The 23627-nt window shown below is 41.6% G+C and overlaps 1 protein-coding gene across 1 annotated transcript in view; it reads left to right on the forward strand.

Moving 5' to 3' along the window:
- The window catches only part of CDK6 (cyclin dependent kinase 6), a gene marked incomplete at its 5' end in the record, with an annotated part of 220368 nt that overhangs the window by 143909 nt on the left and 52832 nt on the right, over window positions 1–23627 (forward strand). Inside the window, one exon of the mRNA XM_079711768.1 lies at window positions 13113–13222. Within this exon, the coding sequence (XP_079567894.1) occupies window positions 13113–13222 (110 nt within the window). The remainder of the gene's footprint in view (window positions 1–13112; window positions 13223–23627) is intronic.

A 23627-nucleotide genomic window follows, 5' to 3' on the forward strand; every position in this document is an offset into this window, starting at 1 on the left:
CTATGGTGAAGGCAGAGAGAGATCAAGTGTGTGATTGTTCAGTGTCAAAATCAAAACTACACTATACTGTACTTCTAAAAAGAGAGTTTGTTACTTGAAACATAATAGACATTTAGCAAGTGGTAACTATTTTAAGTTTCACAAGTTCAGGATGAAATTTAAACAATATGGCCTGAAGGAAAACACGGGCCCTTCAAGCATTTTAAAACTTCACTTTTCGAAAATAAAATGGTCCTCACACTTTATTAAAAAGTCATCTGTTGATTAAAGATAACGTTGGTGGACTCGCAGGATGCCTTGTGTGGGTATGGGGGCATGACCGTTGGTCTGTAAATTTCTACTATACTAGAAACCCCTGCATCCTGCCCTAGGTTATCCTTCCTAAATCTGTAACCCTCCATTCTGCTGTCTTCTGGCTATGCATACAGTTTTGGAGCAGACGCAATGCTTTGCCAGGTGCTGGGGATGAAAAGTCTACTTAGAAACAGTCTCTACTCTCAAAGGGCTGATTTTAGGTCTAGTAGGCAGTAAGTACACAGTGAATGGGATACAGTGTGATAAGTGCTATGTTTCCATGTAATTGGGAGGACTAGGCAGGGCAAGATTCACAAGAATTAAGAATGGGGTGATGAGAGGACATTCCAGAGAAAGGTCTCAGTGTATGAGAAGGCCACGAGGCATGACACAGCACGCATGTTTGTACAACCATAAAGCCTCTGAGCGGGTTGAGGAAGCTTTCCCGTGAAGGAGGAACAGGCAATAAAGCCAGAGAGAGGGTGGGAGCCAGATCATGAGGGTGCCGTGGGTCAACTGCACTTGAACTTGACCCTGAAAGCTCTCAAGGATGGTTAAAGGATTTTAAGCAGGAATGGAGTGAGCACAGCTGCAGATATAGTAGAGGACAGAGTAGAAGGAGGCAGACTAGTAGGAAGAGACCCCAGAGGAAGCTGTTGGGCCTGCAGGAGAGGGCAGGTTCATGGTGGAACTGTCAGGATCTGGTGATTTCCCTGATAGTGGGGGTGAGTGGGAACCTGGGTAGGTGGTGATTTTGCTGTCAGAGAGAGGGTATCTAAGAGGAGAAGCATGTTTCAGAGGAAAGACAAAGCGTGCATTTTGGAATTGAAGTACCTATGGGAGTACTGAGTGGTGATATCCAGGAGACGGTTGGATATGTGTGTCAGATACTCTACAGAGTATGGACCTGAGGGTTATCCACAAACGATGCTCCCCAGCAATTGTGCATCACATAAGAAAAGCAGCGGCCTGAGGATATAGCCTTAGAGAAACAATTATTTAAGGGACTGATTAGGGAAGAGACCGCCAAGGAGTTACTGGAAAGTCACTAGGACAGGACCCTGGCATTCTGCACTTATATCACTACACAGACCCAACACACCCACCCCAGGTTCTCCTTCAGCCAGCTGATTTGACTTGCTGCTTTTCTAGTTTGTGACCACCCATCCAGGACTAACAGGGCACCTCTCATAGAGTGGGCACTCACATGATGAATTGAAGTTCACTTGGACCTTTAAAGGCTTGATGTCTAGAGTAACACCTTTTTTAGGTAGATCTGCTTAGACATTAACAAAATGAGAGAGAGGTGTAAGGCTCAGAAAGAGATGGTAAGTGCCACTGATACCATGAAAGGTCAGAGCCTGGATCCTTGAACTCCACCTTCATTCATCCTTCAGTGGGTCATTATCATACCCCCTTGGACACAGGACGCAGGCCTCTGTCTGCTGAATACCTCTTCCCCAGAGATTCCCTTCATCTCTATCTCAGCTTATTTTCCCTCTGCCATTGCCCTTTGAGTCTTCTTACGCATCCTCTGATCAAATCAGGTTCAGCCTCACCTCCCTCCACAGATCCAGTTCCTTTTTTAAAAATTCATGATTACTGAAAGGTCCTCAATTATTATTAGACATTGTTGTCCCCATATTCTCCAGGCTAGAGGACTGCCTCTGTCCACTATCAGCACTGCCCCCAGGAGTTAGTTCCCTGTGGTTCATTCATGTATCCAATCATCAGATAACTGGTGAGTACCCTCCATGCATGACTATATATATACTGTGGCTGGTGAATTGAATGACTGTAATGGAAACTAGAAAGGGTCAAGAGCTATAGAAGTACAGCGGAAGCTCAGGGGCGAGCGATCACTTCTAGCTGAGAGATCAGGAAAGGCTTCCTGGAGGAAGTGATATGTGAGAATTCAGAACAGCAGACACTCAGAGAAAGAATGTCCCACAGAGAGAACCACAGAAGCAGTGGCCAGGTAGTTGGAAATCAGCACATCTAAGTGGGAGCCAGTGGCCCCAGGAGAGCCTGCACAGCTGAGGTTCTGGAAGGACAGACAGCCTTCCTGCTGGTAGTAGATGCACAGCAGAGGCCATGATCATAATTGGCTCAGTGCTGAGAATCTCATTTTTGTGTAGACTTCGGCCATTTTTTGTCATGTATCAAAACATCTTTTTCTGGCCTTTAGGTCAGAAAATGCATCCAGTTGAGGTGACTCCATTATTATTTGTTGCAAAGTACTTTGTGTGTTAACTTTTATTGGTATTTAACTCTTTTAATAGTTCCCATTTAACTGGCTTATAATGACAAGACTGTGCTGGGATGAATTAAAATTCTGATTGTTTATGATATCTTAATTTAAATGTCTGATTTTTTTTTTTTTTTTTTTTTTTTTTTGCGGTACGCGGGCCCCTCACCGCTGCGGCCTCTCCCGTTGCGCAGCACAGACTCCGGACGCACAGGCTCAGCGGCCACGGCCCACGGGCCCAGCCGCTCCGCGGCATGCGGGATCCTCGCGGACCGGGGCACGAACCCGTGTCCCCCGCACCGGCAGGCGGACCCTCAACCACTGCGCCACCAGGGAAGGCCCTAAATGTCTGATTTTAAAGAACTGAATTTTGAGACCCTTTAGGAAAAATCAGTGAACTCACCACAAATTTTTTTTTAAATTTATTTTTGGCTGCATTGGGTCTTTGTTGCTGCGCGTGGGCTTTCTCTAGTTGCGGCGAGCGGGGGCTACTCTTTGTTGCAGTGCGTGGGCTTCTCATTGTGGTAGCTTCTCTTGCTGTGGAGCACGGGCTCTAGGCGCGTGGGCTTCGGTAGTTGTAGCACACGGGCTCAGTAGTTGTGGTTCACGGGCTTAGTTGCTCCACGACATGTGGGATATTCCCGGACCAGGGCTCGAACCTGTGTCTTCTGCATTGGCAGGGAGATTCTTAACCACTGCGCCACCAGGGAAGCCCGTTACCACCAATTTTGATTTTCACTTTGCAAAAGCATAGAAGTCTTCTGGAGGGAAGGAACATACTAGAGAGTTTTATACTGGTGTGAAGCAAATAAACAGCTTAGAGAACAGCTTAGAAAGCCTTTACTTTGACAATATAAAAATCCTGAGTTATTCCCTATTTCTCAGAAATCATTACAGAAGTTTACATTTGAGACTTGTTGAAGTCAGCCCCAGAAGAATAATCACCACACTGGTCCCCCCATAAGTAATCACTAAACCAAAGGGCAGGCAAGGATGTCTTGGTTCTGTACAGTATATGCATTTTTAAACTCTTCATTACCATTGCCACATCATTTAACGCCTCTTAGAATGCTAACAGAAGTCACCTTATAGATCATCCAGTCTAAATGTCCTCTTTGACAGATGTGAAAGCTGAGAAAAAGTCACCACCCACACTAGTTTCTTCATCTGAAAACTGGATGTGTTAGTCAGGGTCCCAACAGGAAATAGATGGCACACTCAAAATAAGACACTTCAAGGAAGGTTTGTTTACAGTGACAAGATTTACAAAGAAGTGGATGTAGGGGAAGCCCAGCGAATGGTACTAACTTGAGTCTTAGTTGCATCAGACTGTTACCATTCCCAGGTTTGAAGCGAAGAGGGGGAGCAGCTACTGGAGTTGGGTAGAGTGGGCTGCCCGGGATGGACATTGACTTTGTGATGGCAGCACTGCCAGCTCTGGACAACCTTGCTGGGAGGAAATCAAGGTGTTAAAGACTCAGCCTCACTCTTCTCCTTCTCTCCAAACTCCTGCCCAGGCTTCCCATTGGCCAAACCCAGAAAGGAGCTGGAGGCAAATGGTAGATACAGATCCACCTGTGAGCACTGGGCCCATCCAGAGAGGCAAAAGGAAGATAACCAGCACAGTGTGCATCCCATGCTTTTCTGCCCTTTAAGCGTGTAGCCCTAGAATAAGGATGATTCAGATAACATCTCCTAAGGTTTTCAGGATCTTGGTGAAAGGGTACATGAATAAAAGACTGTAAAATCGAATATTAAGTAAGAATGCTTTACTCTGACATGTATTTTGAGTCAGAGTTGGCCTTGGCTCTACTTTATCTTATACTGTTATTGAACTGTTTCAAAAAAAATGTGAATAGAGATCAAAGCAGTTTAAACAGATACTGTCCACTTGTGTAAATATCCTTGAACTCCCCCATCTTCCGCTCCCCCTCCTGTTGCCAAATCCATTCAGCACCTCTAGAGGCTGTTAATACATGTAATGATTGTAATAAACATAGTATTTGCTTTGGTTCCAGCTGGCTCCAACCACCAAACTCTGTCCATAGCTCCTATTGTTAACTTTGCTTAGTAGACAACTGCATTGTTACCATTAGAAGCCACCTTTGTCATAGATTTCTAAGTGTTGATCTTTATACATTGTATTCATTGTTTCCCTCAACATGTCTTTTGACAGTTATATTTTGTGTTTAAGGATATGTAGAATTATTAAACTTAGAGAACATGTAAGTAGAAGTTAATTGGTTACATTGTTGAACATGTTCCATATTACTTCATGCACTAAAACCTTGAAACATTTTTATCAATTTTGCCTATTCTTATAAAACTTCCAATTAAAAATTAATAAATCTTCTTACCTGTGACTTAACTGGTTTTAAGTTAGGCAGTCTTCCATCAGAAGTTTTTAGAGGTACAGAACTATAATAGTTCCTAAGGAAATAGAATTTATATTTTACTGTCCAGGAAATTGGTTACAATTTGTTCTCAAAAACTTGGAAATTACAGAAATTGTCATTATTTGAGATATTTTAAATTACAGATATTTTAAAGTAAGGATTGAGGGACTCTGGGTTAGAGAATGGACCAGCCACATAAATTAGCAAATTAAAACTGGGGAAGCTCTTGATACATGAGATAATATTATGTACATAGGGAACAACTATTAGATTTATGTATACTGCAAAAGGCAGTAATTTGTTACTTTAAATGTAGGCTCTAGGCAGTGTTGGGGCTATTTTCTTGGAGAATTAACTAGAAATGTACAATTCATACTTACTTTGGAATTGAAGCACATTGAATTCTACAAGGGTTAAACCAAAAAAGATTTCTCTTTAGACAAACGCTGATAGTTCAAATAGAGTATAAACATAAACCTAATAAATGAATCTAATTCCTCTCACCTTGTTACAATGATTTACACATAACCAAGCAAAACTCTTAGGGATACCAAAGAGATTTTTAAATCTTAACTTTCATTGAAGTTATCAAATGGGAATTTGATGAATACATGTCACACCATACAGAGCACTGTTGTGGTTCAGAAGTAAGTTTTGAAGTTATAGAAACCTTTTTCTTAAACCTTTTTTTAAGGAAATCATTTAACCCCAAAGGATAGTTGCATATTTGAGATTTGTAATCTCTTTTAAAAGTTCACGTTAAAATATTTCAAAGTAAATTTAAATTCTTTTTCTGTTGGTTCTTTAATTACAACCTGTATGTTTGCCTGTTGATTTGTGGATGTTTGGAATGCTAAATGAAAGGTGCCAGGTTGGTGCCAGGTTGAGGAAGGAGCACAAGGTTGAAATCAGTCCCAGGGAGAATCCCAGCTCTTCTGCGTGTCAGCTCCATGACCCTGGCTAAATTACCCAACCTCTCTGAAATTGTTTTCTCAGCTATAAAATGTGCTTACCGACAGCAACTGACTGATCCTGTGCCTCTGAAATTGTCCTCCAGCCCCTCCTTTCCTTTCCACTTACCACCTCCCACACTGCCATGTTTCCATGACAACTGTCCACTTAAAGCTTGATGTCTGTGTATAGAACCCTGGCAGACATTTTTGTATGCATAAATAATTATTATATTTACACCAACAAGTAATCTCTTAATAAAAATTGGAAAATATTTCGTACTGCTCCAAAACTTCTCTATTCACTTAACAGTGTATTGTGGACATCCTTTTATGTGAGCAGGAATGAGCAGGATGAGAACTAGCTCATCTTTTTTGATGGCTGAATAATATTCCCCTATTGGGAATTACTGTGGAGTAAACATCCTTGTGAATACCTCCTTGTATACTAGTCTGAATATTTCTATAGGATAAATTCCCACGAGTGGAACTCTGCTTCAGAGACATGGGGACTGTTAATTTCATAGATACAACCAGACTGTCCTCTAAAAAGATTGTGCCAATTTGCAATTTAAAACATAGAGGGTTCCCATGAACTTACGGTTACCAGGGGGAAGGTGGGGGGAAGGGATAGATTGGGAGCTTGGGATTGACGTGTACACACTGCTGTATTTAAAATAGGTAACCAGGGGCTTCCCTGGTGGCACAGTGGTTAAGAATCTGCCTGCCAATGCAGGGGACACGGGTTCGAGCCCTGGTCCATGAAGATCCCACATGCTGCGGAGCACCTAAGCCCGTGCACCACAACTACTGAGCTGCCCTCTAGAGCCCACAAGCCACAACTACTGAGCCTGCAAGCCACAATTACTGAAGCCTGCATGCCTAGAGCCCGTGCTCTGCAACAAGAGAAGCCACTGCAATGAGAAGCCCACACGCTGCAACTATGGAAGACCACGAGCTCTAGGGCCCGAGTGCCACAACTACTGAGCCCACATGCTGCAACTGTGGAAGCCCGTGCGCCTAGAGCCCGTGCTCTGCAACAAGAGAAGCCACCTCAATGAGAAGCCCACGCACCACAACGAAGAGTAGCCCCCGCTCGCTGCAACTAGAGAAAGCCCGCATGCAGCAACGAAGACCCAATGCAAATAAAAAATAAATAAATTAAATAAATTTTTTTAAAGTTTAAAAAAATAAAATAGATAACCAACAGAGACCTACTGTATAGCACAGGGAACACTGCTCAATATTCTGTAGTAACCTAAATGGGAAAATAATTTGAAAAAGAGTAGATACATGTATATGTATAACTGAATCACTTTGCTGTACACGTGAAACTAACACAGCGTTGTGAATTAACTATACTCCAATGTAAAATAAAAATTATAAATAAATAAATAAAATAAAACGTACAGGGTTCCCACACCATGACCAACCCTGAATCGTGTCGTTCTCTCCTTTCTGCCGATCAGGCAAAAATGATACCCTCTTATTGTGATGGCTTTCTTCCTTTCTTCCTTCCTATCTTTCCTTCTCTCCTTTCTTTCTTTTCTTCCTTTCTTTTTATGAGATTGAGTATCTTTGATAGTTTTTTCTTCTTTTGAATTGTCTTTTCATATTTTTTATCCATTTTTCTGTTGTATTGTTTTATTGATGTAATTTGTTTTAGATATTTTCTCCCAGGTTGTCATTTATCCTTTCCTTTACTGTATTTACAGTGTTTGCTGAAGAAAATTTCTGGGTTTTTTGGTTTATTTTTTGTTTTTGTTTTTTTTAAATAAATGTATTTACTTATTTATTTTTGGCTGCGTTGGGTCTTCGTTGCTGCCCGCAGGCTTTCTCTAGTTGCGGCGAGCGGGGGCTACTCTTTGTTGCGGTGCGCGGGCTTCTCATTGTGGTGGCTTCTCTTGTTGCGGAGCTCGGGCTCTAGGCACGCGGGCTTCACTAGTTGTGGCTCACGGGCTCTAGAGCGCAGGCTCAGTAGTTGTGGTGCACCAGCTTTGTTGCTCCGCGGCACATGGGATCTTCCCAGACCAGGGTTTGAACCCGTGTCCCCTGCATCGGCAGGTGGACTCTCAACCACTGCGCCACCAGGGAAGCCCCTGGACTTTATTCTTTTTTTAATCTGTTAGCACCTACTATTTTATTTGCTGTATCTTAGATTATATTTTGGTGACAGGACAAATCCCCTTCATCCTTATTTCTCAAACTATTTTTGGCTCTTCTTAAGTGTTACTCTGCCAGAGGCACCTGATTGTCAAAGTTAACTTACTCCCCCAAATCACTGGATTGTCTTAAATTTTTGTGTTAATACAGGAATAATGATTATCTTTATGATATGGCTTTTCCCCGTCTTAGTCATGGTCTGTCTCACCATTTATTTAGCTTTTATTTTATGTTCTTCAATAATAGTATATCATTTTATTTATATAGATCTTGCTGTTTTTTAATTCCTCAGTGTTTCACATTTTTTTTGTTACTATATGAATGGGATCCTTTTTTCCATTATATTTTGTAACTGATTCACTAGCATTCACTTTGTATCTTATGTCTACCATCATCTAAATTTTTATTATCTGAATAATATTTTTTGTAATAAATTTTATTTTCCAAAACATAAGGCCAATGTGTATAAGGCAGAAACCCTTAGAAGTACAAGGAGATTCTGGGGGAAGGAAAACACAAACTCAATTCTCTTTCAAAGTTTGACAAAGTATAGAAAAATATAAGTAAGGATCTGTATGAGACAAACTCTGTTTAATAAAGAACTTTACTCTTAAAAGAGAGTATTCTCCTTACACCCTACAGAACAAAAGCCAGTTATGTTCATAGTCATAAAGAAAAGAAATTCTAGGGACTTCCCTGTTGGTCCAGTGGTAAAGAATCCACCTTGCAACACAGGGGACGCTGGGTTCGATCCCTGGTCAGGGAACTAAGATCCCACATGCTGCTGGGCAACTAAGCCCGAGTGCCACAACTACTGAGCTCATGCGCCTCAACTAGAGAGCCTGCGTGCTGCAAACTACAGAGCCCACTCGCCCTGGAGCCTGCACGCCACAACTAGAGAAGAGAAAAACCACACGCCACAGCTAGAGAGAAGCTTGTGCACCACAACGAAGAGCCCGCATGCCTCAATGAAGATCCCTCGTGCTGCAACTAAGACTCAACGCAGCCAAAAATAAAATAAATAATAAATAAATCTTTTTTTAAAAAAAAAAGAAAAAAAATTCTACAGGTTACATTCTCTGGCTATGATGCAATAAGACTAGAAATACAGCAGCTAACAGTTAACCATAAATAATCTGATCATATGGAAATTTTTAAACTCTTTTCTAAATAATTCTTCAAATTAGTTTATTCTTGGATTAAAGAGAAAATTAAAGGTAAATTACATATTATTTAAAGCTGAACAAAAATGAGGATGGTTTATTTAATAATATATAACTAAATTTTCTATCATTAACCAAAACTAAAATAATAAATTACCCAAGTTTCAACTCAGAAATAAATTTTGAAAAACAAAGAAACTAAGAGGGGGGATTTAAAAAGATAAAAGTAGACGTCAACAAATTATTAAATAAAACAATAATCCTCCCAAAATAGAAATAAATCTTGAAGTCAGTTTCTTTTAAATGAATAATATAGCTGAACTGACAAACCTGGTTGATATAAAGAGAAAAAATTTTTCTTTCTCAGAAAACCAAGAAAATAGATGAGATTAAAATAATTACAAGAGGCCTTCCCTGGTGGCGCAGTGGTTGAGAGCCCGCCTGCCGATGCAGGGGACACGGGTTCGTGCCCCGGGTCCGGGAAGATCCCACATGCCGCGGAGCGGCTGGGCCCGTGAGCCATGGCCGCTGAGCCTGCGCTCCGCAACGGGAGAGGCCACAACAGTGAGAGGCCCGCGTACTGGGAAAAAATAAAAAATAAAAAATAATAATAATAATAATAATTACAAGAAATACTATGTACAAATTTAGGCCAATACATTTTAAAATCTAGATTAAAGAGTTTCATAGGGAAATTCCTTATTATTACCAGAATTGACTCAAAAAGAAGTTGAAACCTGAACAGACTAACTACCAATAAGAAATTCACGAGATTGTTAAAGACATAATGCTAGGAAAGATCCAGATCCAGATGGTTTTATGAGTCCTTTCAAAGGACTGATTATTATGTCATTTATAATATTCCAGAATATAGAAAAGGATGGAAAGTCTGTATGTCCTTAATACCAAACCTGAAAAATTACACACAAAAAAACTATAGATCAGTCTCATTCATCAGTATAAGTTTATGTCCTAAAATAAATATTAACAAATAGAATCCAAAGGTCTAGTAAAAGAATAATAAACCATGATTAGGAATGACTTATTCCAAGAAGGGAAGGGTGGTACAATATTGGGAAGTCTATTAATGTAATTAATATATCATTAATAGAACAAAAGAGTGATCAAATGGTCATTATTAATAGACATTTTAAAAAGCATTTGAGGGGCTTCCCTGGTGGCACAGTGGTTGAGAGTCCGCCTGCCGATGCAGGGGACACGGGTTTGTGCCCCGGTCTGGGAGGATCCCACATGCTGTGGAGCAGCTGGGTCCGTGGGCCATGGCCGCTGGGCCTGCGCATCCGTAGCCTGTGCTCCGCAACGGGAGAGGCCACAACAGTGAGAGGCCCGCGTACCGCAAAATAAACAAACAAAAAAAGCATTTGATAAAAATCTGTTACCCATCTTGAGTGGTCACTAAATTTTAAAAGGAATAGAAGGAAACTTCTTTAATATATCAATATTTTTCTTATTATTTTAGTTGTCTAAACATTTATTTGATAGTCATAATAAGTATCACTGATTAAAGTACTGAAAATGTAGATAGTGCTACCTAAAGTGTTTTAGAATGGGTAATCAATCAGAAATCACAAACTCTTTAGAACAGCTTAAAATAATGCTGTATTGGGATTAAAGTTTTCATCTCATATGATGTTAGACTTTATTTCGAACTGAAGTGAGAAGATAAGTATGTGATCTCACAATATCTGTGTATGTCTGTAAACCACTGGACTGGAACTTTATGGACAGTTTGCCCCTGCACTTTGGTATACAGTGTATTAGAGAAATAGGGAAATGTTCCTCCAGCTAGAAATATTAGTAAAGCAGAAATAAATTATTTAACTAAACACTAGCGCCCAGAATTGGACACTCTTCTTAACAAAAGTAGTGAGTATCTTCTTTTTGGGGGTTGACTGGTAATTGAATTTTGCCCACTTATCTTCTAGGAATGACTGCCTTAAAATCATCAATTTGGTATTTGTTAAAACTCAATTGTTATGTGTGCAGTATTATGATGGGCATTTACAGGCATAATGATGGATGAAATTGAGTCCATGCCCTCTGGAAGGACCCATATTATGAACTATGTTACAAAGTATGATTTTTAGGTGGCAGTTGGTTCAGGGAGGTGATGATGTCAAAACTGAGCTTTGTAGGATAAGCAGAATTTCAACCTGTGAAGGAGAAAGTAGAGCTTCCCAGACTAGAACAGTGTCAACAAAAGCATGGAGGCAGGAACTGGAGGATAAGTTTGTATAATTGAGTGGTTCTCAAACCTAGCCAAGGGTTAGGGTTACCTAAAGAAGTTTAAACAAAAAAAAGAAGAAGAAGAAAAGAAGAAGAAGAACTCCAGTGGACCCACCCATGGAGATCTAATTCAGTTAGGGGCAAGATAAGGGCCCAGACACATGTGTTTTTCTAAAAGCCCCATGGATGATTCTGATGTATAGTCAGGGTTGAGAGCCAGTGATGTGGTCTCACGTGGGAAGGATATGGAGGTACTTTATGATCACTCAGAATCCTGTGAGTTGACTGGACTCAGACTGGACTCAAATGGGCAGTTCTTCTGCTCCACGTGACATTGGCAGCGGCACAGTCACCTGGGGGACCAGTCAGGCTGGAATATCCAAGATGGCTCACTCACATGGCCTTTCAGCTGAGAGCTCAGCTGGGTCTGTCAATTGGAACATCTTTGTGGGCTTCTCATTGCATAGCAGCTGGGTTCCAAGAGGAAGCATCTCAAGAGCAAGCATTCAAAAAGGCCCAGGCAACCAGGCTTCCTATGACCTAGCTTTGGTAGTCTCAGATGTTACTTCCACCATATTCTGTTGGTCAAGCAAGTCACTAAGGCCAACTCAGATTCAATGGAAAGTGAACTGAACTCCAATCCTTGATGAGAGGAGTGTGCATATAAGGAAAGAAGAAAATTGATGGCAACCATTTTTTTTTGAGAATTGCTACTGCAGTCTTTAGGCACTAAGTGCTATAGCATCAAAGTACATAAACAGAATTTCAGGAAATTTAGACATCAGTGAAAGTACAATTAAGTAAAACAATAAGTAATGATAAAAAGAATCTGAATAACGTAAAATGCTTATGTAATAAATTTATGTATTGAATTCCTTTATATTCCTTCGTTTCAGACATCCATAGAATTTCTACTCCCCACAAAAAAGAAGCATTTGAACCCCTATATACTCTTATAAATGTGGAGCCTTAATGATATGGTTGTGTTTGTTTTATCTATTATCATACAGTGCTCAGTATTAAATCGGGTTCTTCCCATATTGGAATCTCTTCCTCTGGATGACTTTTTACACATGGTATAAACAATTGGGTTATACATTCTCTCTCAAGTTCTTCTTCATGTTTTGTTTCCTGGAAAGAGTGGCATTGAAGGGGGCTTTATTTTGATTCCCCACAGTCTCACGATAAGAGTAGTTTTGACTTGTTCGGGTGCTCTGTGGACTTCAAGGTCACCATCCAGCAGCCACTGGAATAATCTTCCAGTTTCCCAAAATTGCTGACGTGGGAATTGAGCTGCAATTGTTGCCATCATCTGTTTTCCATGTATTGTTTTTTAAAGCCCCTTAAGAAAGAAATAATTGTTTTAAGGTAAGGGTTTGTTTAAGCCTTTGCTTTTGCTTTCTGAAACTCAGTTATTTTATCATACTAGTAAGACACCCAGAGTCTGAGGTGAGAACCCAGGTGGTGGGGGTGATGTAATTTCCCAGCCTGTCAGTGATGAATCCTGGTTACTTATTGCTTCTGTCTGTATCCCCCATGTGATTTTTAGGAGTTCTTTCCGAGCTGAGTCTTGGCATTAAACCACCCGGGATGAGGAGTCAAGCAAACAGCCGTCCCCCTCAGTAACGCTCCACTCCGTTTGCTGTTGCAGGTCGTCACGCTGTGGTACAGAGCTCCAGAAGTCTTGCTTCAGTCCAGCTACGCCACCCCTGTGGACCTCTGGAGTGTTGGTTGCATATTTGCAGAAATGTTTCGTAGAAAGTAAGAAATACCTTTTGTTTCACTCTGTCTCCCTTGGAAAGAAACGTTTCGGGTCTTGGATAATTTAAGTGGCAGCCTAGCATCCCTCTTTCAAGTAGGAACATGGTATCCAGCTCCACCTGCCTGCAGCTCCCACTTCCAAGCATGTCCCGAAACTGCCTTCTCAGTCCTTACAATGTAGTTTGGTGTGGTTGTAGCTTCCGGCTCTTGGAAACTCTGTTTGGAAGGGAACACTCCAGTGTTCGTACAATTTATTTTGTTTTTGCTGGCGATGAGAGGATATGGCAAACATGAAGCGCGTTATGGTTTTTTTGTGTGAGGGAACATCCTCAAGGTGGACTTTTCCACAAGAGGAGGACCAGGGCTGTTAAGTATATGGAAATTTTGATGGGTTGAAAAAACAGAATGTTTAGACTGAAAAGGCACAGGCAAGAAAGATGTCTGCGCTATTTCAGAATACTTTAAATGCTGTCATGAAGAGGAGAGGTTAGACATATTCAGGCACTATAGAGAACAGAACCAAAGATATTAAAGTTAAAGAAATAAAGATTTTTGCTCAAAGGCAAAAAAAAATCTAATGATTAGAGTTATCTGAAGAGAAGATCAGGGTTCATGAAAATAGTGCTTTCTCAATGGGTGTCCAAGAAGAGACTGGACCACTACACACCGTAGATGTTTTCAGTGGCATTCCTAGAATGGGTGGGTGGGCTAGATGACCTCCAGGGCCCCTCTGAGTCTGAAAGTCTGTGGTTCATTTGTTTGATTTTCAGGTCATAAGAAATAGCCAAACAATATAATAAAGATCTGCCAGGAAAATAATCCAGACCTGGGTACTAAATTCAGCCTGGTCAAAATTAAACAGAGAGCCTAATCATAATCTAATCTCTCTTTGTCTTCTATTTTTATTTCCATGGGAAAATGTGAGTTGGGAAGTTGAATATTTTCCCACTGGACATGTTATATTCAAAACGTAGCTACGTGCTAGCTCACAAGAAAAAGAGGTAGTCAGCCATTTCTTGCTTGTCTGTCTGTTTGTTTGTTTGTTTTAACCAAATGAAGTTTTGTGCATGTAATAAATTTGGGGAACTATTCTAGACCTCAGCAGATTAATCTGTGGCTCACAGAGGGGGATCATGGCAAGGTGATCAAAGTACACAGATGTTTAATGCAGGCCTATTGTGTGCCAATTATAGGGCCAAACCTCTTTCCTTGTGTTACCTTTTTATTCCTCACGATAAGAGATAACTGAGATGCAGTGGTGAATTTATTTGTCTAGCATCAAACAGCTAAAGAGTATGAGGGGTATTACTCCAGAGGAAGTCTTGTGACTCTGGTGGTGTTTTTCTACCAAGGAGGGAAGAAAAAAAAAGTATATTGAATTCAGCTGCAATGTTTGCCAAATAGGCTAAATAAGTGGTTTTGGAAGTGTGGTTCTTGGACCAGGTGACCTTTTTGGAAGTGCAAATTCTTGGGCCTCACCCCAGACCGACTAGATCAGAAGCGCTTGGGCTGGGTCCCAGCAACCTTTGTTTTCACAAGCCCTCCAGGTGATCCTAATTCATCCTCCAGGGTAAGAACCACTGGGTTTGGATGAGAGAATCAGCAGGAATGGTCAGTCGTTAAATGTGCAACTCCCAGACCTCTCTCTCGAAATTCTGATTCATTATTGGACTGAGGCCTGGCGTTCTTGTTTGTTTTGTTTTGTTTTTTATTTTTTTAAATATTTTATTTATTTATTTATTTGGCTGCATTGAGTCTTCATTGCTACACGCAGGTTCTCTCTAGTTGTGGTGAGCAGGAGCTACTGTTCGTTGTGGTGCTCAGGCTTCTCACTGCGGTGGCCTCTCCTGTTGTGGAGCACGGGCTCCAGGCATGCAGGCTTCAGTAGTTGTGGCATGCGGGCTCAGTAGTTGTGGCTTGAGGGCTGTAGAGCACAGGCTCAGTAGTTGTGGCGCATGGGCTTAATTGCTCCGCGGCATGTGGGATCTTCCCGGACCAGGGCTCGAACCCGTGTCCCCTGCATTGGCAGGCGGATTTTTTAACAACTGCACCACTAGGTAAGTCCTGGCATTCTTGTTTTTAAACGTGCATCATGTAATTCTTTTCATCAGACAAGTGTGGAAAATTTGGGGTTAAAGGCTTATTGTCAGAACCAGGAATAATTTACTGTCAATATTGCAGTGTGGGAGTTGGGACTGTCATTTCAGTTCATCCCATGAATAAATTGGTGCAGCTGAGAGTTGATTAGAGAAGTATTTATTGGAATTACTTTGATGCGTCTAGGCTTGTCCTCAAATGTAAAGATTGGGTCCTTCTTTTGTTATGGGGGAAGAATGATCAGTTATTTTTCAATAGTACAAAACTTGAATACCAGCCATCATTGATGATAAAAACAATCTTCTTCTGGAAGATGTTAAAAGAAAGATGAAATTTAAGATATGTAGTGTTAAAGTGTTCTCTAGTAAGGGATGTGCTTTATTTTTAAGTATAGGTAGTCAGCACTTATGGAACAATTACAGCCCCAATTTTCATTTTATAGCATTAAAACATTCTCCCACGGAAGTGGTAGTATAGTTGGTAATCTGGTCCCAGTCTAGCTTGCAGAGAATCCTGTATAACCTGGAACATATACAGAACATTATTTATCAAAACCTATTTTCTACTTACAACATTTTTTTGCTAGAGTAAAGTCCATTCTGTGTTCCAATCCAGGATGACAGGAATACCCATCTCTTCAGGCCAGCACTGGGTCTCAGAAGGGAGACTCAGTATTGGAGGCTCAGAGAGAGACCCCTTTGACAACAGCAGCAACAGTCTGCTTCACTTTTCTGGGAAAGTGAGATGTTGGGTAGAGACCCACTGTCTCTTCAAATGTGCACAAAAGAAAGTACCCCTCTCTTGGAGCCTTGCACAGAGATAGTAAATTGAGAAATAATTGCCGGGAGCGGGAAGCAATTATCAGAATCCAGGCGCGTGTGCCTTTAAGGCTGAAGGACAATGGATCCATCTGGGCCTGCCACCCTTCCTGGGGCGGGTGCTCTGTCTCTTAGGTAGTTCCTGCCGGTTTGGATGTGACCTTGAAAACAACCATGGGATCTGACCCTTGTTCCCGCTCAGTTCACGTTCGGTATTTCCTATGATAACACCCAGATATCTGAATGTGAAGCCTTCTCACTTATGCCAGCTGAGTTCTGGGGTCCAGCCACCAGCTTCACCTGCTTCCAGCTTAACTCCTGATTCAGTGCTGACCGACCTGTTGCAGTGTCCAGCTGAGAACTCACAAGCCATGGATTCTGGAAGCAGACTCCCTCATTGCCTTAGGCTGACCCTAAATCAGGGAGTCCTGGTACGTGTCCACTCAGGGGTCCTCCTTGTTGCTATGGCAGTAGTTCCCAAATTGTGTCATCTTTTTTAACACCTTCATGGTTTTTGCCATATTCATGATAACTATACTTACTTAATTTCTTTACTATCTTAAATTAATTAACTTTTTATTTAGCCTCATCTTAAGCAAAAATATATAAAATCACAGAATTGGTGAACCAGTTATTTGTCTAACATACACTAAAATTCATATATAGCCCTTAAAATTAAACAATTTAGTGCATGTTCAGCCCCTGAAATCATCTCCCATATCACCCAGGTGTGTGTCACATGTTGGAAACAGATGTTTCATTCATTCTACAAATAACTTTACTGAGTGGCTACTATCTGCAAGGCCCTTTTCTAGAGGGATAATTTACACCCTAGTGCAGAAGAGAGGCATTGCATTTGCAGTTAGTCAATTAACCAGAGCTGGGGTAAATGCTGTGAAGTGTAGGTTTCTATGAATGGGTATAATGAGAAGCTTGTCTCCACAGAGGAAAGAGATTTCTCAATGGAAGACTAGAAGTCAGGATTAACCTTCTTCAGAGGTCGTATCCTAGTTGTTTATATAAGAACATTGAGGAATAACCATTTATGCATCAGCAAGGCTCACCATCCTCCCTAACCTAGGGAGAAAAAAAGAAGCAAAGGGAGTTAACAGTTGTCTGTCATGTGACAGACCCAGGACTGGGCCCTTCACATCTATTATCTCACTAAACCCACATTCTGAGGACTGTTTTCCTGTTTCTAGATGATGAACCAAAGCCTTCCACAAAGAGTATAAATAACTTGTCCATAGGCATACAGCTCTTAAATGGCAGAGCCAAATTTGAACCTAAGTCTACCTGACTCTCTAACCTTTGATTTTCCCACTCTGCCATGTTTCTATCCTGGCTGTGGTTTTATTAGGTACCATATTTTTTCTAGAATGTTTCATGCATTATTACAACGTAGCAGCAACAATATTTTAGGGAGGTCAAGAAGCAAACCACACATCTAATAGCTTTGATTTCTAGCCTTTCCTATAGTGGAAAGGCTGACCAATTTCTGTGATAATGTAAAGAACTGCATGCCTTTTATTCTAAAATGTGATACCTAGGAAATATGAACTCAGTAAAAAGAATCTTAGGGCAGATGGTTGACAAAGAGCCAGAGAGTTTAAATACCATCTGTCATTATTATCTGGGTTTAATAATTGCCACACTGACCTTCAATAGCGTTCTACGAAAGTAGATAAGAGTTGCATCTTTTATCTTCCTCCTTTAACTCTTCATCAATGGGTGATCCATCTTTACTCCACATTGACATATATATATATATATATTTTTAATATATATAAATTTATTTATTTTATTTTTGGCTGCGTTGGGTCTTCGTTGCTGCGTGTGGGCTTTCTCTGGTTGTGGCGAGCAGGGTTACTCTTTGTTGCAGTGTGCAGGCTTCTCATTGCGGTGGCTTCTCTTGTTGCAGAGCACGGGCTCTAGGCGCGCGGGCTTCAGTAGTTGTGGCACACAGGCTCAGTAGTTGTGGCTCGCAGGCTCTAGAGCGCAGGCTCAGTAGTTGTGGCGCACAGGCTTAGTTGCTCCATGGCATGTGGGATCTTCCCGGACTAGGGCTCGAACCTGTGTCCCCTGCATTGGCAGGCGGATTCTTAACCACTGCGCCACCAGGGAAGCCCTTGAGTTATATTTTAGTACTAAAAAACATTGCTATGAATTTGGTCAGTAGACAACTACCCAGCTTGAAGATTAGGATGAGATGGAGGGAGGGATGGACAGATGGATGATACCGACTGATTTTTAACTTCATGGCAAAATAGACTCACAAACGTTAACTCTCCAGGTATCTGTCCATTGCCTCGTAGTCCTGGTCAGAACTATTGTCTGTGTGGTTTGAAAGTTATGGGGTTTTCCAAGTGACGGCAAAGTCATAAAAAGAAAACGCACATTTAAAAAATAAAACATGCTACTAATTCTTTGAATATGGAGATTGTGGTAAACAGATAGTAATTCTTAGAAGTTCTGAGTTGCCAGCTCTACTGGTCCCTAGCTAAGAAATGCCAAATGCCACCAAGAAGAACATACAGTCACTGTTCGAAGGAAACAAACGAGGCTTCATGGTTATACTCCCCCTTGGATGGTGGCCTCTCTAGGCTTGCCGTCATTGGTTTCTATGAATTAAACCCCCAGTAGCTGAGAAACTGACAGGGAAACTGTCCTTTGTGGCTGAGTGGTCTGTGAGCAAATATCTTTAAAATGTCACTGAGTGCCTTGCCAACTGTCCTACTGGTTACTGTGTTGGTGTTCCCCATATTTGAGCGCTTTCCTTAGTGACATCGGGGAAATGAGGCCCTTGACCAGATGCCCTGAACACCAAGACACCAACAGGCAAGCCCTAGTCTGTGAGAGGAAACCCATCACCTTAGGTTAGATCAGAACACGCGTGTGGAAACCAGGGCACTCACCAGACCTTCAGGTTTCTTGTCTTTTCTTGGATGTTTTCTTGGACCTCTTTTTTTCTTTAGAGAACCAACCAAATGGGAAGAACTCCAAAGAAGCATTTTCTTGAGTGAGGAAATACCCAAGATGGTACCGAGGAAAAGATCTTTTTGAATAATTCACACAGGGTAGTTCTAAGTAAGAACAAATGAGTACTACTTTTTAATGTAATCAATGCTGATTTTTTTTCTTATTCTTTTTTTTTTTTTTTTTTTTTTGCGGTACACGGGCCTCTCACTGTTGTGGCCTCTCCCGTTGCAGAGCACAGGCTCTGGACGCGCAGGCTCAGCGGCCATGGCTCATGGGCCCATCCGCTCCGCGGCATGTGGGATCTTCCCGGACCGGGGCCCGAACCCGCGTCCCCTGCATCGGCAGGAGGACTCTCAACCACTGCGCCACCAGGGAAGCCTGATTTTTTCTTATTCTTGATGTGTATCTTACTTTATCATGAATTTGTTTTCATGCAGTATACTGAGAAGCCACCATCAGGCCAGGTCTTTCCCTGTCGGGGCAGCTCTGCAGCCTTCCAGCTTCGCAACCCTTTGCCACTCCTCTCTGGCACCCAGAGTCTGTCTGCCAACCTGTTTTCCTGTTTCCTGACTATTTGTGGACTTCCGATAAATTAATCTTTCTATTGTCACCCTTTTCCAAAAACTTGCCTTAAGGTTTTCCTCCTTAGAACCCTTGCGCTTCTTTTATTCTGGGTGCCCACCTGCCCTCCCTCATCTTCCAAAGCTAAACCTAGAAGCTGTCTCTTCAGGGAACAGACCTGCCCCGACTCCGACCCCACCACTCCCCCCCATATTCTGTGTGCACCTGCCCGGCAGTGCTTTTCTCAGCCACATTCCGTCTGTGCGCACACGTTGTCCACACAGCTGCAGTCATATGGGATGCAGAGCACGTTCTTTCTGAGGAACCAGATACCTGAGTCCGTTCCAGCCCTGCCTCTGCCAGCTCTGTGACTGAAGGCGAGCCCTCGACCTCTGGAGCTTAGTGTCTTTATCTGTAAAGTGGAGAGGCCGGGATAAGACACCACATCCATGGCATTCAGACTGCTTCATAGAGACCTCATATTGCTGCCTCTATACAGACCAGGAGTGCCCAGCCCTTCTTGTTCCCACACTCAGCTTTGTTCAGAGCAACTTGATTTCATCTTTTTCATATACTGGGCTTCTGAGATTTAAAAGGGTTTTAAAACATGGGAGTAGATAATGTCCAAGTTTCACTCCAACTCTAATATTCTGTGCTTTGGGGTAGAACTGTGGCTTGGTCATTTCTGGAACTCTTATCATGTCAAGCACAGCTAACCCTTGCTGACAGAGGTTATTACACATCCTTGTCATGGTCCTGAGCATTTGACATACATTATTCAGTTTAATCCTCCCAAGTGACTTGCCCCAGGATCCCACATACAGCAGAGCTGTATGACCTATGACAGGAACAGTGAACTGTAATGAACTGCCCTAGGAAGCTAGGCGGGCATGAAGTTATACAGGGTTGCAGTGTAACAGTTGGCGGGGTGCGGGGTGTGCATGTGTGTACATGCCTCCCTCTCTACCCTACTATTCCTTTCTTTACACATTTAAATATATAGATATTCCATGTGGAATGTCTGTGAAAGTCGAAACCAGATCTGTCCAATAGAAAACAGAATGTGAACCATGTCACTTTAAATTCTCTAGCAGGGCTTCCCTGGTGGCGCAGTGGTTGAGAGTCCGCCTGCCGATGCAGGGGACACAGGTTCGTGCCCCGGTCCGGGAAGATCCCACATGCCGTGGAGCGGCTGGGCCTGTGAGGCATGGCCACTGAGCCTGCGCGTCAGGAGCCTGTGCTCCACAACGGGAGAGGCCACAACAGTGAGAGGCCCGCGTACTGCAAAAAACTAAATAAATAAATAAATAAATAAATAAATAAATTCTCTAGCAGTAAAAGAGGCAAAAAAAAAAAGTAAAATTAATTTTAATAGCATATTTTAACAGTATATCCAAAATATTATTATTTCAACATGGAATAAATATAAAAATATGAAATATTGAAAAAAGTATTCTTTTTCAATACTGAATTGTTAAACTCCAGTGTGTATTTTATGCTGACAGCACATCTCAATTCGGACTAGTTGCATTTCAAGTGCTCAGTAGGCACGTGTACTATATTGGACACCACAGGTCTAAACCATCAAATGAAAAGATAAATTAAGAAGAAACAGACAACTCGCCGTCTTTTGGGGAAGGGGAGAGAGAACGCGTCACTGCCCTTCTACCCTAGGCTCACTGATTTCTCAGTCTTCTATCTCCTACGTTGTTCTCAGTCTTCTATCTCCTACGTTGTCATCTTTTCTAGTTTGGGTGGAGGCTATAGAAGTTGGGGTCCTTGATGTAAAACCAATAGAGCCGATGTTGATGCAGCTGCCTGGCCTTTGTCCCTGAATCAGTGACGCTTGGGTGCCAACCTGCAAATACAGTGTTTATCAGCACTGGCAGATCTTCCCCAACATGTCCTCTTTAAAAATGCTTGCAGCTGGGCTTCCCTGGTGGCACAGTGGTTGAGAGCCTGCCTGCCGATGCAGGGCACATGGGTTCGTGCCCCAGTCCGGGAAGATCCCACATGCCACGGAGCGGCTGGGCCCGAGAGCCATGGCCGCTGAGCCTGCGCGTCCAGAGCCTGTGCTCCGCAACGGGAGAGGCCACAACAGTGAGAGGCCTGCGTACCGCAAAAAAAAAAAAAAAAAAAATGCTTGCACCTGGAACCTCAGTCTCCGCGATCTCTCACTCCACAAGCCACTTTCAGAAACAGGAATTGTTGCGGGAAGGAGCAACTTAGGAGATGTAGATGCCAGGTAGCTTTATTTAAAAAAAAAAAAAATTTTTTTTTTACCCACAAAGTAAAGTACGCTGGTAGCAAAAATGACAAATGGCACAGAAATATAAGAAGTGAAATTGTCTTTACTACACTCCCATCCAAAATCCACTTCCCAAAGATAACCCCTGGATATATTTCCAGATCTCCTTTATTGCAAATTCAAAAGTGTGTGTTTACAAATACTTATATACATACACACATGCACACATCTGTCAGTTTCTGTCACAGAAATGGGCTTATACTATACACCGTACTCTTCTGTACGTTGCCTTATTCACTTTATTTTATCATGATATATTATGGCAGTTCATAGAGATCAAACTCATTTTGAAACTGCATAATTGTCAGCTCATTTATTTCATAGTTTAATTTCCCATTGATGGACATTTAGGGGTTGGTTGGTTGGTTGTTTTTGGTCTTATTACAAACAATATTGCAGTAATATCCTTGTGCTTATTTTGTGGAACATTTGTCCAAGTATTTCTGTATGGTAAATTCCAGAAGTGAAATTATAGGGTCAGATAACATGCCTATTTAAAATTCTGCTAGCTAAACCAAATTGCCCTCCAGCAAGCTCCAAGTAAACTCTGTTTTTACCTTAAGGTGGGAAATAGGATTGAGATTCTCAAAGTTTAAGAAATATTGTCAAAAATAAAACAAGACAAGGCCTCTTACGTAAGCCTTGGCTTCCTCCTACCTCTGTTACCCCTTCTTAAAAATATTAGCCAGAGGAAAACCTAAGTGACCATGGTAATTATAAAAGCTGCTGTTAAGTTGGTTTGAAGCATAAGAGACCTTTTTCAACTGTAAAATTAACTGTGGGTTTCTTTTTTATCAGTTGTGTACGATAGGAAAGGAATCAACCTCATTTTGTCAGTTAAAAAAAAATTATCTTAAGATAAAGTCCCAAGCAGTTTTTCAGGCTAGTTTTTTCCAGTGCACAGACAGCATGTGGAGAGTAATGTATATTGAGTTTTGCTCTCCCTTCCAGGCAGGATGTAGAGCATGGGTCCTCTCTTCTTCCTTAGTCATCTTAGTCACCAGACCTATTCATCTTTACTTCAGATTTTGCCTTCTGGGTCTACTCATTGGAATAACACTGGAAACCCTTGCATCAGCCCGGTTCTTGAAATAGGAAAAGAATCAGACTAATAGTCTCAGTTCTGCCTTAGTCAGAAAGTCTTAGGTCTTGCTGGTCACATCTTTCAACCATTGATTTGGATAACAAATATTTGATTTGAGTCAAGAAGCCACCCATTTTTTAATCATAAAACACTGGCAGAGAAAGTAGCTATTTTATACATCGAAAGACAGTTCTTACCAGTCTAGTCTTTACTCAGTCAAAGGCAGACTTCTCGTCATTGTCCCTGGCTCTCATAAACATGAGTTGCTTCCCAGCCCTACAAAATAAAAAGTACCAGGCCTGCACAAAATTATTTTAGCTGGCGCTTGGACCTCTGATCTGAGTTGAGTCCAGCCTTAGTAATGCCTTCAAAGCATGATGTAATATTACATTTGTTGCTTTATAATGATCATGCAAATTTACTGGACAAGACAGTAGATACAGTGAATAGTACAAGGTATTTCAGATAAATGTAAATTTTATGAGATTTCATTGTATGCCTAAATAATTTTCCACAGAATGGTACTAAGGTGCTAAGTTACAATAAGTGGTACGGTGT

The sequence above is a fragment of the Hyperoodon ampullatus genome, assembly GCF_949752795.1.
Source record: "Hyperoodon ampullatus genome assembly, chromosome: 9".
NCBI classification, from domain to species: domain Eukaryota; kingdom Metazoa; phylum Chordata; class Mammalia; order Artiodactyla; family Ziphiidae; genus Hyperoodon; species Hyperoodon ampullatus.